Below are 12,573 nucleotides of genomic sequence, written 5' to 3' on the forward strand. Positions count from 1 at the left end.
TTCCAAACGCCAGAAAAATTCAACGAGTATATATTATCGCGCCGAGCGGCGGCGTCTCTTGCCCTGGGAGGATGTTTCGCCATCATCTGGCTCACCATCACTCGAATCGTCGTGACCTCTTGCATTCTTTGACCTGTCGTTGCCCTTCTTGATTGAGATGATACACCCTTGCTCCTTCAAGCGCTTGGTCAGCCTCGTACTGGCCTGCATGCCCGGGAAATCCTTTGCAGTATAGACGGTAAAGACGTCGCTTTTAGCCTCGACAAGGACAGGGAAGTGCCTTAGTTCTCTTGCTCGTGCTGGGTCGATCTTTACGAGGCTGAACTTGAGGCGGAACGAGCCGGGGGTGCGGCAAGAGAGGTCTGGAAAGCAGAAGAAGCAGCCTTCTTCATTGTGCTCATCTTTGCCGACAAATGGGGCACCGACTAATGAGCCCATAAGCCGCCGTTGTTGTCGGTACTCCTCGGGCATGAAAGATGCATCTCGGGCACCACTCTCATCGTATATTGAGCAACTCATCACATAGTGACAGTAACGTAGCTGCTTGCTGATCTCTTCTGGAGTGAGGTTGGGTCCTTCAATAATGAGCTGAACGATTGGGGGAGGGTCAACGACTCTTCTGTCCCTCTCGCCGAAGCCACATGATCGAGCGGCTACGGGTTGCTGGCGGATCCTCAGCTTGTAGTTGGCATCAACATCTCCGGGGCGTTTACTGCTGCTGATGCTGCTGCTGCGACTTCCGCTGCCGGCGCCAGGACTGAGCAGGTCAGAGATTCTCATGGGATCCGGCCTCGATTCAGTGGGCGAGGGGGCGGGACTATTTGGATTTGTCCCGCTGACCATGGGGGCAGTCGCCGAGAGGAATTGCTGGCCGGTGAAGCGCGGAATGGCCCGCATGTCGACTGATGGAGGACGCTGCGCGTATGCAAACGGTTGCTGGTTTTCTGAGATTGAGGGCACCCGAACAGGTTGTGAGATGTGGCGGCCCTGCAACATGTCTGGTCTTTCAATGGCAGGGGAAGAAAAAGGAGGTGGAGGATGCGCAACGTTGGGTTCATAGTGCCTCTGCTGATCGAAGGTGCCACTGGAAGTATGATGGGACGGCACGCTGAGAGGAGGCGGAGGATGTGAGACCTGCGGAGCGGTTGACATGTCGGTCAACTGGTATCCATGACTGGGCCGTGGGTGCTGTGGGGGCTGCAGCTGTGAGGGACGGCGGCTGCCAGGGACGCCAGTTGACATGCTCGCTGGAGAAGACAGCTGGTGATCGTAGTGTGGTTGCATTTGTGGTTGATGAACTGAGCCGCGTGGAGCATAATGGGGATCGGACCAGCTTGTGGCCGTGGTGGCATATGGACGTGACATGGCTTCCGACATGGCTTCCGACATTGTATCAGGCCGCCGCGAACTCTTCGCGGCAGTCTCAACGGCTGTGAGGGACATGGACGTCGAATTTCAACTGGCGAGGGTCGCCATCAAGAAGTATGCATGGGAGAAAGGATGAAGAGCGGCAGTTGTCAAGCTCGGCAGCTTGGGCAGGTCAGTGGCGGCCCGGATCAGTTTCGTCGAGTCGATAGCAAACTTACACAGCCCAGGTACTCCGTACAAAAGCTGAGCAGCGTCCAATGAGGTATGTGGATCGCCCAAGTCAAAGGGGACAAGAGGGACGGAAGGCCCAGTCGCCCACCACTTCCAGGGAGCTGGCTGGCAGAAGGAATGCGGATGGGTCCACCGAGCGGGTGACGGGGGAGTGCGCGATGGATATGGCAGGGCAGTGAACCAACAGAGACAAGGCGTGCAGCCTCTCGAGGCCGAATTCGTGTGAAGAGACTAATGAAATGACTGAGGTCAAAGCCCTCGCTCGGACGAAACCGTCAGTGGTGGCCGACAAGTCGTGGGTGAAGCTGGAGCTGCACTGAAGGGCGCCAAGGGAAATGGGAGAGGGAGACCAAGAAATGCCGTGGGTTGTCGTGATGAGAAAACTGCGAGAGAAGTCGCCAAAGTCCACACCCCACCCACATCCACGCCCACGAGAGAGCCGGATTTGGTTCGTTGCCGAGCCTGAGGCGGAGAGACGGCAACGCGAGGAAACGGGGGGCCTCGTGCGAAAGGAAACGGGCACGAACGAGAACGAATCCGTTCACGGGTGAGAGATGACCTAGTTCGTGGGTTCTCGAGAGAGTAGAATGCGGCGCCGTCGACAGTACCCGATAGACTCGAAGGCGAGATGCACGACTGAGATCAGGGTGGCTGATGCGGCGCGGAGAGGAAGGACTTCTCAGGTCGAGGTCGAGAACGAACTGGTTCGATGACGAGGGGCCGGGACGGCTGAGGCGGGAGAGAAAAAAGAGGAGAATATTCTAAAGCCAAAGTATGTTCCAGAGAAGCGAAATGGTATTGTAGATTGACCTGAGGCCCAGCGGTGGAGAATATGTCGAGGTCGTTGATGGTACAACTAACCCGACGTTGCCAGAGTTTCTAGTCGAAGAAGGGACACAGCTGAAACGAGCTAGAGAAAGACAGGCTCAAGAAATCAGCCAAATACGAAGCTAAAATCGAGTTCCCCAGAGAATTCCAAATAGATATCCAAGAGAGAACCGCAATCAAGAGCTGAGACCAGAGGTTAAATCGCGGTGAGAGTGCAGATTGGAGAGCGTCGTGATAAGTAGGTAGCAAGGAGATGGCCAAGTACGTTTTGATGGTTGATGCAGATGGCAGTGGCGGAGAATTGATTATTAAGGTACTGACTGACTGCACCTTCCTTGGTAGCCACAGTCAACTGGACCTTCCACTTCCACAACTGCCAACCGAAAGATGCCAGTTGCCGGGTGTCAGGTACGAACAAGAGCGGGAGCAGGCTGTACCCAAGCAGGTACCTCTGGGCCTGAAGCTACCTTCCGGCTTGATTGACCTGGTACCACCTACCTTGGGAAGATAGGTAGGTAGGCAAAGGCAAGGCGAGTAAGGCCGTAGGTAGGGAAGGTAGATAGGTCGACATCGCTCAAACGCCAATTCCAATAATTCCATCCTACCTTCCTGTGCTGACCTACCTTACCTCCATGACCACCTATGACCTGCTTGCCTAGGTACCTGGGGAGGGCCAGGAGGTGTGGTGCTGGAGGCGTGGTAGGTACCTGCCTAGGCGACAAGGTCCGGTAAATCACCCCAATCTTCAATGCAGGCAAGGCGGGGAGTTGGGCTGGGCAACCAAGGCAGGAGGTACCCAGCTAGGCGCGGATTGCTGCATGATGGAAGGTCTCAGGGGATCTGCCCTTGCAACCCAACCCGAGTCTCGACGTAAATATCAAAAAGCCCCCTTCTTTCTCCATCTTTCTCCTCTTTTCCCCCATGCAAGCTGTCCATTCCATGGTATGTCACTCACAGACGTACTTGAGATGACCAAATCTCACCTGCCGACAATCCTCTCGAGCCAGCTTGTGACCAGTGAACTGGGGGCTTCGGACATCGGACAGTGGACGGGAAACAGAGGGTGAGCCAACCTTGTCGAGGCGCCACGGATCCTTCAAAAACTCAAGCGGGCCAGTGTCAACGACCCATGCCTGGTAGGCTTCCCGTCCCAGCAACTGGCCCGAGCTACAGACATCAGCTCGCCCAATTGGTGATCTCTTGCCTCTTTGACGATGCTCCCAACGCTTCGCATTGCCTTGCCTGAGGAACCGAACCTGTCAGCTTCTGTGCCATGAATAGATACACGCCAAGCATACCACTCGCACCGGCCGGGTGCCCATGAACTTGACCTGGGCATGCGGTACGGTACAGGGGTGATTGCTCAGGCCCCGGGGGGAGGCCTTGAGGAGGGGGGGCAGCTGGGGCGGTGATCACTGTGTTCGGCCATGCTGAGAGGCACGGCATCACAAGGACAACAACCGCATGCTTGCCAACAGTGGTATCCGAGGAGATATCAGAGAAGCAGAAGCTCATCTGGGGAAGATGAAGAAGAAGGACTGTGGAGACGTTTTAACCGAGGTCTCAAGACCGACCTATTTTCCAAACTCTTCTGCCAAAGAGACGACAGCTTCATCGGCATTCGCCCATGGCCGCCGGTTGAGGCTCCCGTCAGAAGTCGACAACCTCGGGCCCGTCAGGTTCGGGGAATCGGGACACCGGTTGACACTTTGGATACCGGGGCTGGGATCTACCCGCGGCCGGCGATGGCGCCGCCCGTGTTTCAATCTCGGCGAATCTTCACCACGCGCCTCAGGGTTCCGTGGGTCCTTAAGAGCAGGTCTAGCCCGCAACTGTGTGTACGCAGCAGAGACGGCTGCCCTACTTTGCGTGACTCGACTCGACGGTTGACCGAACCCTTTGTTGGTGGACAAGGGAAGGGATGAGAAGGGAGCAAAAAGCAACGACGACTGGGTGCCTTCGGCTTCGAAATCAGCGAGTCCAGACTTGTCACAAAATGTTAGTTTGATGGTTGGCCAAACTGGTGCTGGCTCCCAGCGCCACGGCGTTCTCTGGCTTTGTTGGGTCCTCAGCCATGGCCAGAGCTGTCTTGCCCTCATTATCGTCTCGTCAACGGGTACGGATAATTGGACGCTGCATTGGGGAGCGGCCCGATGATGCTTATTCTCGACGATGAGGAGGAGCCCAGCTGGAAAAGAAAGGGCTTTCCAGTCCAGGCGCGGCCAGTTAGCCGGCCTCCATCCCTCTCAACATCGATGCAACCACCTCGCCGCCCAATAGTTGGGCAGACCCTGCCACACTTTGTTCTCTATCAAGCGTTGCTGTCAATTCCTCGTCCCCGGAGTCTGGATCCCGTCTCCTGCTTGCTTTGGCGTCGAAGCTCAGGCCGCCTGTTAGTGCTGATGGCCACCACGCGAAAGCGCCACACGGTTCTACCATGGATCTATTGCTAGAGCTCTGGGAGCTGATGATGACCTTGAAATCTCGACGAGACCCATGGGGCGACTCTAGGGCCTCGTACGTGAGAGTTCGGAGCTGCTGGTAGGTACACCACAAGTCACGAGGAGAAGATCTCTTCCTAACCAAACTCTCGTTGCATCTCTCTCTCAGCCGTGTTGGTCGAGACGCTTCCTGACTACAGGATGCGGCCGTGCGGCGTTGTTGGCTCAACCCTGGATCCCTGGAATCCTTGATTCAAGGAACTCAGCTCCAAGGACCCGGAGCGTGGGTGATCACCCGAGCTAGGATGAGTTTGGTCCCAACGTTGCCGTGTCTCCCATTTCTTGGATGCTGTACATTCACGACGTTATTTGCTCGATTACGCGAAGCCAAGCCGCCCATAGCTCGAACCTCCCGTCCGTTCCCGCTTGGCCCCTTCCCAGCAGTCATGGCAAAGGAATCTCACACGCAAACACAGCTGGACCCTCACGTCCCAACCATGCAATTGCACAGGTGCAATTCTGATTGCTGCTTGGTCGGTTGGCTTGGAGTGGTCCATACGCCCTGTCTGTCAGCAGGAGCTCATGATTGGCTTCCATTCCGCAGGGACCGTGGTGATGATTGAGGATGGATAACGAACTGATCACCAATCTAGTTAACTTGACAATCGATCGTGGTTGTCCCAAACCAGACAGACTCGCTTGTCAGCCAACGACTGGCCCCCCTCCTTTCTCTCAGCACCACTGGCACTACCTGCATCTCGGTTCGAGAATGTGTGTCGCTCGCGCTGTTGGTTGTTGGCCTCCCGTCTGCCAGAGCCTCTTGGGGTCAAGGGTCTTGGCCACTCAGGATGACTAGCTCTGGCATGGCGCTGACTGGTTGCATCCCAAGATATGATGTGCCAATCAACAACTCGTCGGTGAAAACAGCGTGAACATGCATTGATCTGCACAATTGCTCCCTGACCGCCTCATAGCGTCGGCCTGAAGCTGAGGGGTCTAGGAGTTGAGGGGCTTGAGTCCCTCCCATCTCACATGTTCTCAGCCCTCCAACAACGCCGTGCCAGCCGTGAGCGAACAGTCAGTCTGAGAGCAGATTCATCATTCCTCTAGCCCAGTGCCAAGAGAGGCTATCGGGTGATGGAACGCCTCGTTCGGACTTTGGAAAATCCAACCCCGTGTCCTTGGAACGGTTCAAACACCAACGTCTTGATGCAGTCATACCCTAAGATCGGCAGACGTTCCACAGCAGCTTCATCGCGAGCTCCTTACCACTAACCAGCCGCTTGGCAAGCCCTCCGTTTCTGTACTACGCTAGCGGGAATGAGGCCTGGGCAAACAGCCAGCCAGGTGGTGGTGGCCATGCCCAAAGACCACCATGAGACGTTTCTTGGCCATCTGCATCTCGTGTTACACATACCTATCGGGACCGGACGGCTTTGTCCCGAGTCATATGGTACCTCTGCCCACCGCCTCGACCGCGGAGATGAGGAGAGCTCAACAATACGAGCTGCTCCAGACCAAGAGGCGAGGGGGTAGGTGCTGGCTGATAAACGGGCGTTGCATCCAGCTATGCGGTTAAGGTTCTGTCACCAGAACAAGATTAGGTTCATGGCAACATGGCAGACCCTCGCTGCCTCATTACGTCGTCAGCCACACACCGTCTTGTCAGCATCTGGCAACTCGTAAGGGGGTGATAACGCTCAAGCTCTAGACGTCACTCTATCACAGACACACGTGGGCCGGAGGTGATACTTTGACGACCTAACTTTTGAACATGTACCTAACAGCAACTCTCTGCCTACTTGTCTCAGTATCTCTTGTCAATCACTAAATTGTTTCACATCCTTCCCAGCAAGAGGAGAGGAAACATAGCCTAGGGGTGCATATCAGACCAGTACGTCACTCTGGGCAAGGCCTTCAGGAATACCGAGAGTTCCCTCTTTGGGCAGCCATTTTCTAACCGTGTAAGTCCGCGGAGAGGGTGTTGATACATTGGTGAGTTCGGAGAAGTGTATAATTGAAATTGTCATTTCTTGATCAAGAGCTCATTAGGCGGAAGCAGCCCTGCAGACATTCACACACCTTCAAGAAGACATAAGACTATTCATTCGATCATAGTCAGGATGTTGAAGTCGTGACATTATCGGTGACCGGGTATGAATGAAAGCGAATCATCTTGAATGTCCTGGTATCCAAGTCTCACCCACGGAGTGAGATGGGCAAGTAAGAAGGATATGGGACAAAGATATCAGGGGCTCACTTCTTCGGCTGGGAGCTAGTCTAAACGGAAGCCAAGGAGTCACGGTGGAATTATAATTTGCCCTGCAAGGGCACCACGTTCTCTCAATACTTCTGATCGACTAGGAGAGAGAGCAGCTCCTCAGTCACAGGCAAAGCAACGAGTATCAAGGTCCATGTTAACATCCTTTATTCTTGGTCATATATGTGTCTAGCACGAGATTCATCTGCGAATCTCCTATACAATATATACCAAGTCCGTCCTGTGTGTGTGTGTTTTGTCCACATCGTTCATGTGTGGCTATGGTATAGCCCCTGACTCCAACAATGGAGCAAAGCTGCTTGCTCTATCCCAAGGTCCTTTCCTTTCCAAGACAGCATGCGCCATGCCCCGTTCCTCTAGTCCATCGAGTATGCCCCTTGCTCGTTGTCCATGCCCATCACCACCCAAGCCAGATAAACCCAACCCAAAAAGTCGATATATAACTCCGGGCCGTGCTCGCTTTTGATGATCAAATCCGGTCTAATTCCAAACAATAATAAAAAAAGAAGCCAAGCCAAGTGAGGCCAAGCCAGTCGTGGCAAAGAGGAAAGAAGAAAGACATCCTCATGAGCCGATGATTAAAAGTACTAATGCAGAGTGATGCTGTCTGCGTCTGTAGTGATTGCTGCCTCGCGGCAGATGTGAGTTTGAGTTGAAAATAAAAATAGAAGCAGAGGGTATCGAGTCGTAAGTGTATGCCGAGATGGCGATCATATCAGAAGAAGAAAGGGTTGGATCGTGTACAAGATCCAAAGTCGTAACTAATTAAAAGGCGTAATAGTCCAAGGTCGAAGTGTATAAAAAAGGGGTTTGCAGCAAGTTGGCTGCGTCCAAGGTGCTCTATAGTAGAACATTTACCAGAGCAGCACCAGCAAGTGTCGCCATCAAGCCTACCCAAGAGGGACCAAAGCTATGAGCGGCATTGGTCTCTTCAGGGGGTAGGGTGCCATTGACAAAGTCCATGCCGCACAAAGTGTTGACTTGACGAGCGGCAGTTTCGTATGTGAGGGCGATGGGCTGAGACCGGTCCTCGGCTGCGGCGTGAAAGATGTTCATGGTTTCTTGAATGCACCAGCTACACGAGGGGTTGGTGCTACCGGGCAGAGTGAGGTTGTAGGGGAGGTAGTAGAAGTAAGCATTGGAGGCGGTGCTGGTGTTGGTGACGGCATTGGCGTAGCAGTACATGTCGTCATCGGGAGTCTGGAGGCAGGTTGCCTTGTACATCATCTCGTATGTCTTCATGCCGTAGAGGAACTGCTTGACGATGCTGTTTCCGTTGTCCCACTCCTTCTTGCAGTTGTCTGCCGAGGTCAGGTTCTTGGCTGCCGCGTCAAAGAACTCGGTGCAGTAGGTGACGTTGGCGGCACAGGTTTGGTCGAGAACACGGACAATGCTGAGGAGTTGCTTCTGGGCGTCGAAGAAGCCACGGGATGTCTGTTCACTGTTGTTAGTATCCGTGTTACACGGTTCACGGTGAGACGGCCTACCTGAAGCATCATGGAGAGAGGATAGCAGGCCTCGAACGAAGGATCGGCGAGGACGCCATTGAGAAACGAGGGGCAGTTGCTGTCCGAGGTGGTGGTGAGCTCCGCGGCCAAGTTCCCATCAAAGGCCTGAGGCAGAGGTGAGTTGGTTGAGGCGGCAGTTTGAGCTGTACGCTGGATGGTGACGGTTGTAGAGCTTGGCTTGGTTTTGCTGCTTCCATCCTTGGCAGGTGCCTCAGGGTTGGTGATCTTGTCGGGCTCTTCGTCATCGTCCTCATCCTTGCTTGATTCCCCACGGCGGTGCAGTTCATATCGGTTTATCGCAGCAACGTGGTGTCGTCGGTGTTGAAGGGAGGTGGCATATGTCTCACCTTGTGCCAGAACAGTTGAAGTGAGACATGCCAGAACGAGGAGCCAAGTCAGAGCAAGTCGTAGGCGGGGCGCGCGGGAGCGGGACGATGTAAGCCGGGGCTGGGCTTGTGAAGGGCCCTTGGAGGCGGATGAAGGTGTTGAGATCATGGCAAACGAGTGACAAGGCGATTGACGCCAAGAAAGGACTGATTGATGGTTGTGAGATGGTTGTTGCTATTGCGCACCGGAGGAAAGGTGGTTGCCAACGCAGATAGCGAGATTGGATGCGTGTTTCACCACGATGGAACCGGTTGGCTCGACAGGGAACGTGGTTGGCGGGGATTCAATGGTGAAGCACAGGCGAGCAGATGGACGAGGCGAAGTAAAGTGAGACGACAGATGGACGGTATTTATCTGGTTGGTTGCGTCGGAGGTTGTTCAGAGGTGTCGTCGCATGGCGCGTCTTTGGAAGCCCAGGATGCTCCACGAGGGTCGTGAATGGGATGATAGTTCCCAAGAGGCTGAAAGAATGGATGAATGAGAGGTAGTCGCGGGGGATACGACAGGCGTTGCAGCGTAGGCGAGTACAGTCTATTGAGAGAGAGCAGACCGGGCAACCGAAGACGAGGGAGGCAGGTCGCGATTGCGAGACGGGATTGGCCAAGGGGCAACGGTCGGTGGGAGATGAGATGGAGCCGTAGAGTCACCAACCAAAGCAGACTGGGTTGGGTCGGATCGGGTCGCGGAATCGGCGGCCAGATGGTGATTATCGATGGGGCCTCGGAGAGAAAAAGGGTAGGAAAAGCCAAGAGATGGTGCGTCCAGCAAAAAGGAAGGGAGAAGAGGCTCGCTACCGGGTTGCTGGAGTTGGAGTTGTCGACTTGAAAGCTAATGATCGTCGCGGGTGGGTGAGGGTTCAAGTCGGCGGGTCAGGGAAGGAGGGGATCGGCGGCGGCTCTCAACGGTTGCGCGAGGCGAGGGACGAGCAGGAGCAGGAGGCAGAAAAGGGAAAGAAAAGAAGGGAAAAAAGAGGGCGCCCAACGCTTGATGAAAAAGACGGAGAATGAGTGGATGAGGCGGGAGATGGGCATGGGAAGGGTTGGGCTGGACCGGGTTGTGTGAGTGGACGACGGCTCTTCCTAGGCACAAGCAAGAGAGAGGAAAAGCAGCAAAGAAGGACGATTCTGGACCCCGGCCATGACCAGAGTCGGAGCCAACGGCCAGGGCCAGGGACAGGGAACAGGGATTGTTTATAGCAAGAATGCAAGAGATGGATGGATGAAGCTCTGGAAATGGACCAGGGGTGATGAGGGACCCTCCAAGGCTTGCAGTAGCTCCCCCTTAGCGTGACGGTTTATTGAATGGAGCCCCTGGGCGGCCACTCTATCCGCATCAGCCAACTGTCGAGCTAGCCTCTCTGGGGCATGGACTGCGCAGGTAGCTAACGTGCGCTGGCTGTCCATCAACTTTATGAACTCCATGCTCATAAGAGACGATGGATTGTATATGTGACCCATCTTGGATCTGTGTTGGCAGCTGTCAAGAAGGAGGCCATTGTTACGCTGACCGACTTGTTGAAAGGGAGAGACAGTGAGTACAACATCAAGCAACTTATGCAAGGCTGGAGAGACATTGTCAGAAGAGGCTGAAAACGCTCCATCGAGAGACATGCCAAAAAAGAAAGAAAGCCTGTCGACGCCTGACGACGCGTCTTCAACAAAATCCCCTCATGTCTCATTCCCGGTAGACCAATCCTCCGAGCGGTGTTGCATTGACACGTCCAGGTTGCACACACACGCTCACTCTCACAGACACACGTCTGTAAACGACGATTAAATTCCCCCACATACAGAGAAAGAGAGAGACGCGACCTCTTCAAGGTTCGCGCGGCATTTTAGCCCCAACGGGCCAAGTCGTGGCACAAAAGGGGACAATGTCCAATCTCGCTTGAACCCATGTCGGAGCCAGCCACCATGGACAATGCGATGCTTTGGGGGCAAAAAATAGCATCCGTCCAGCCTCTAGCGTCGCATCGCTCTCCGCCTGTCACCTCATACCGTTCCTTGATTGAAAAGACTCACAAGTTGGGTCTGGATATGATGGATGCCGGGTCGGTTCATGCATGCATGCACGCAGACGGCTCGGCTCCCTCTCTCTCACCGTTTCGTTTCGTTTCGTTTCCTTGCCCCGTCGTCTTCAGCTTCAGGTAAGTCCCCGCTGGACTAATGATGGATGGCTTCTGTCTCTGATGGCCGTGGCTATTTCCGGTGAGTGAACCGCTAGTTCAGTTCACACAGGTCATTCATTGTCGGTGGTGGTGGTCATCGTCTTGGTCTTGGTCTTGGTCTTGCTCTGGCCCGTCGATGGCCCGTCGTTAGCTGCCCGGCCAGCTAGCTTACTGACCAGCGCATAAAAACCAGAAATCTCCACTAAACTCCTGGTTCCTGTTCCTGGCCAGGGATCAAAGTGGAGGGGAGGGATCCATCGATGACAACCTTGAAAAGAGACGGACGCTTGCTTGCTGGCGCTGCTGCGACGTACATTGCATGCCTCGCTGCCAGCAATTTCCCTCGAGCCGACCAATCACAGCCCCTCCTCCCCTGCCAAGAAAGCCTGCTTCCAACCCCACGTGCCCTGTCCTTCACTGTCTGTCTGTCCATCGAGTCAACGGCTTCCATCGTCCAACGCTTCAATCTGTCTGTGTTACGGTTACACTCTCGATGCAAGAGTTGAATCCTCGATCTTGACTTGACCGGCTTGGCATGCAACGGCCAGCCACAATGAGTCGCGCGTGTCCTTCTACGTAGTACCTATATACAGTACCTGCACCAAATAATACGAATGACTCCAGCAGTAGACGCATCATCCAAACACCAGATGAACCAAGGCCCCTGACTTATCCCGTCCCCATCCCATGGCTATGGCTATGGCGCCAATTCCACAAAAAACATATGTCCAATGTCTTGAACGCGTGTCTGTATCCATCCCACCGTAGTCGCCGCAGAGCCGTCCAACGCGTGCCGCCGCGACTACCGCCATCCTCGTTGCCGCCTGGAGCCACTACCCGCCGTCAGCACCCGTCGGCGTCGACGAAGATTGAATTCGACAATTCATTGTGCTCGGGCCTCGAGATAGTCGATGGTAGCGCACGCGCGGTCGCCGGAGCCAAACCAAACCTGCTGAAAATGCCCAGTTTCTCGACTGTCATGGTCCAGACTCTTTCTCCGTTCCCCATCCTGTCGATCAATTCTTCTTTTGGTCATGTCTCGACCCCATCTTCAGTTTGTCTTGCACGCCTGGGCCATGCGGCGGTCCGACGCCCCGGCTGTCTCTTCATCCCCTCTTGGCTGACAACGTTATCAGGGGTAGCTATGCCGACACCAATTGAGCAGCCCGCTCGAGATTGTGCATTAACGAATATCCAGCACCATTTGCTTATCAAGAGTTAATCAACCTCATCTAATGATTGCCTATTAAGCTGGGTTGCGATCTCAGTTTTCCTCGCCAACATCTTGGAGTCAACGTCGCTGGAATCCACAGAATGGCTTCAGTTGTCGTAGATTTGAGTGTATTCAACATCGAGCGGAGT

At 54.5% G+C, this 12,573-nt stretch overlaps 2 protein-coding genes across 2 annotated transcripts; both read right to left on the reverse strand.

The window, feature by feature from the left end:
• Nucleotides 1–33: 33 nt before the first annotated feature.
• Nucleotides 34–1,443, reverse strand: NCS57_00614100 (Sexual development regulator velC; the record flags this gene model as incomplete). Its single annotated transcript, XM_053056037.1, has 1 exon — nucleotides 34–1,443. The coding sequence occupies one exon, from the start codon at nucleotides 1,441–1,443 to the stop codon at nucleotides 34–36; it is 1,410 nt and encodes a 469-aa protein (XP_052914992.1).
• A 6,546-nt stretch (nucleotides 1,444–7,989) lies between these two features.
• NCS57_00614200 (uncharacterized protein) lies at nucleotides 7,990–9,152 on the reverse strand (the record flags this gene model as incomplete). The annotated part of the gene is made up of 2 exons (XM_053056038.1): nucleotides 7,990–8,583; nucleotides 8,637–9,152. 2 exons carry the CDS (start codon nucleotides 9,150–9,152, stop codon nucleotides 7,990–7,992), a joined length of 1,110 nt encoding a protein of 369 aa, XP_052914993.1.
• Between the last annotated feature and the right edge of the window lie 3,421 nt (nucleotides 9,153–12,573).

This window comes from Fusarium keratoplasticum, chromosome 4 (assembly GCF_025433545.1).
Source record: "Fusarium keratoplasticum isolate Fu6.1 chromosome 4, whole genome shotgun sequence".
Lineage (NCBI taxonomy): Eukaryota > Fungi > Ascomycota > Sordariomycetes > Hypocreales > Nectriaceae > Fusarium > Fusarium keratoplasticum.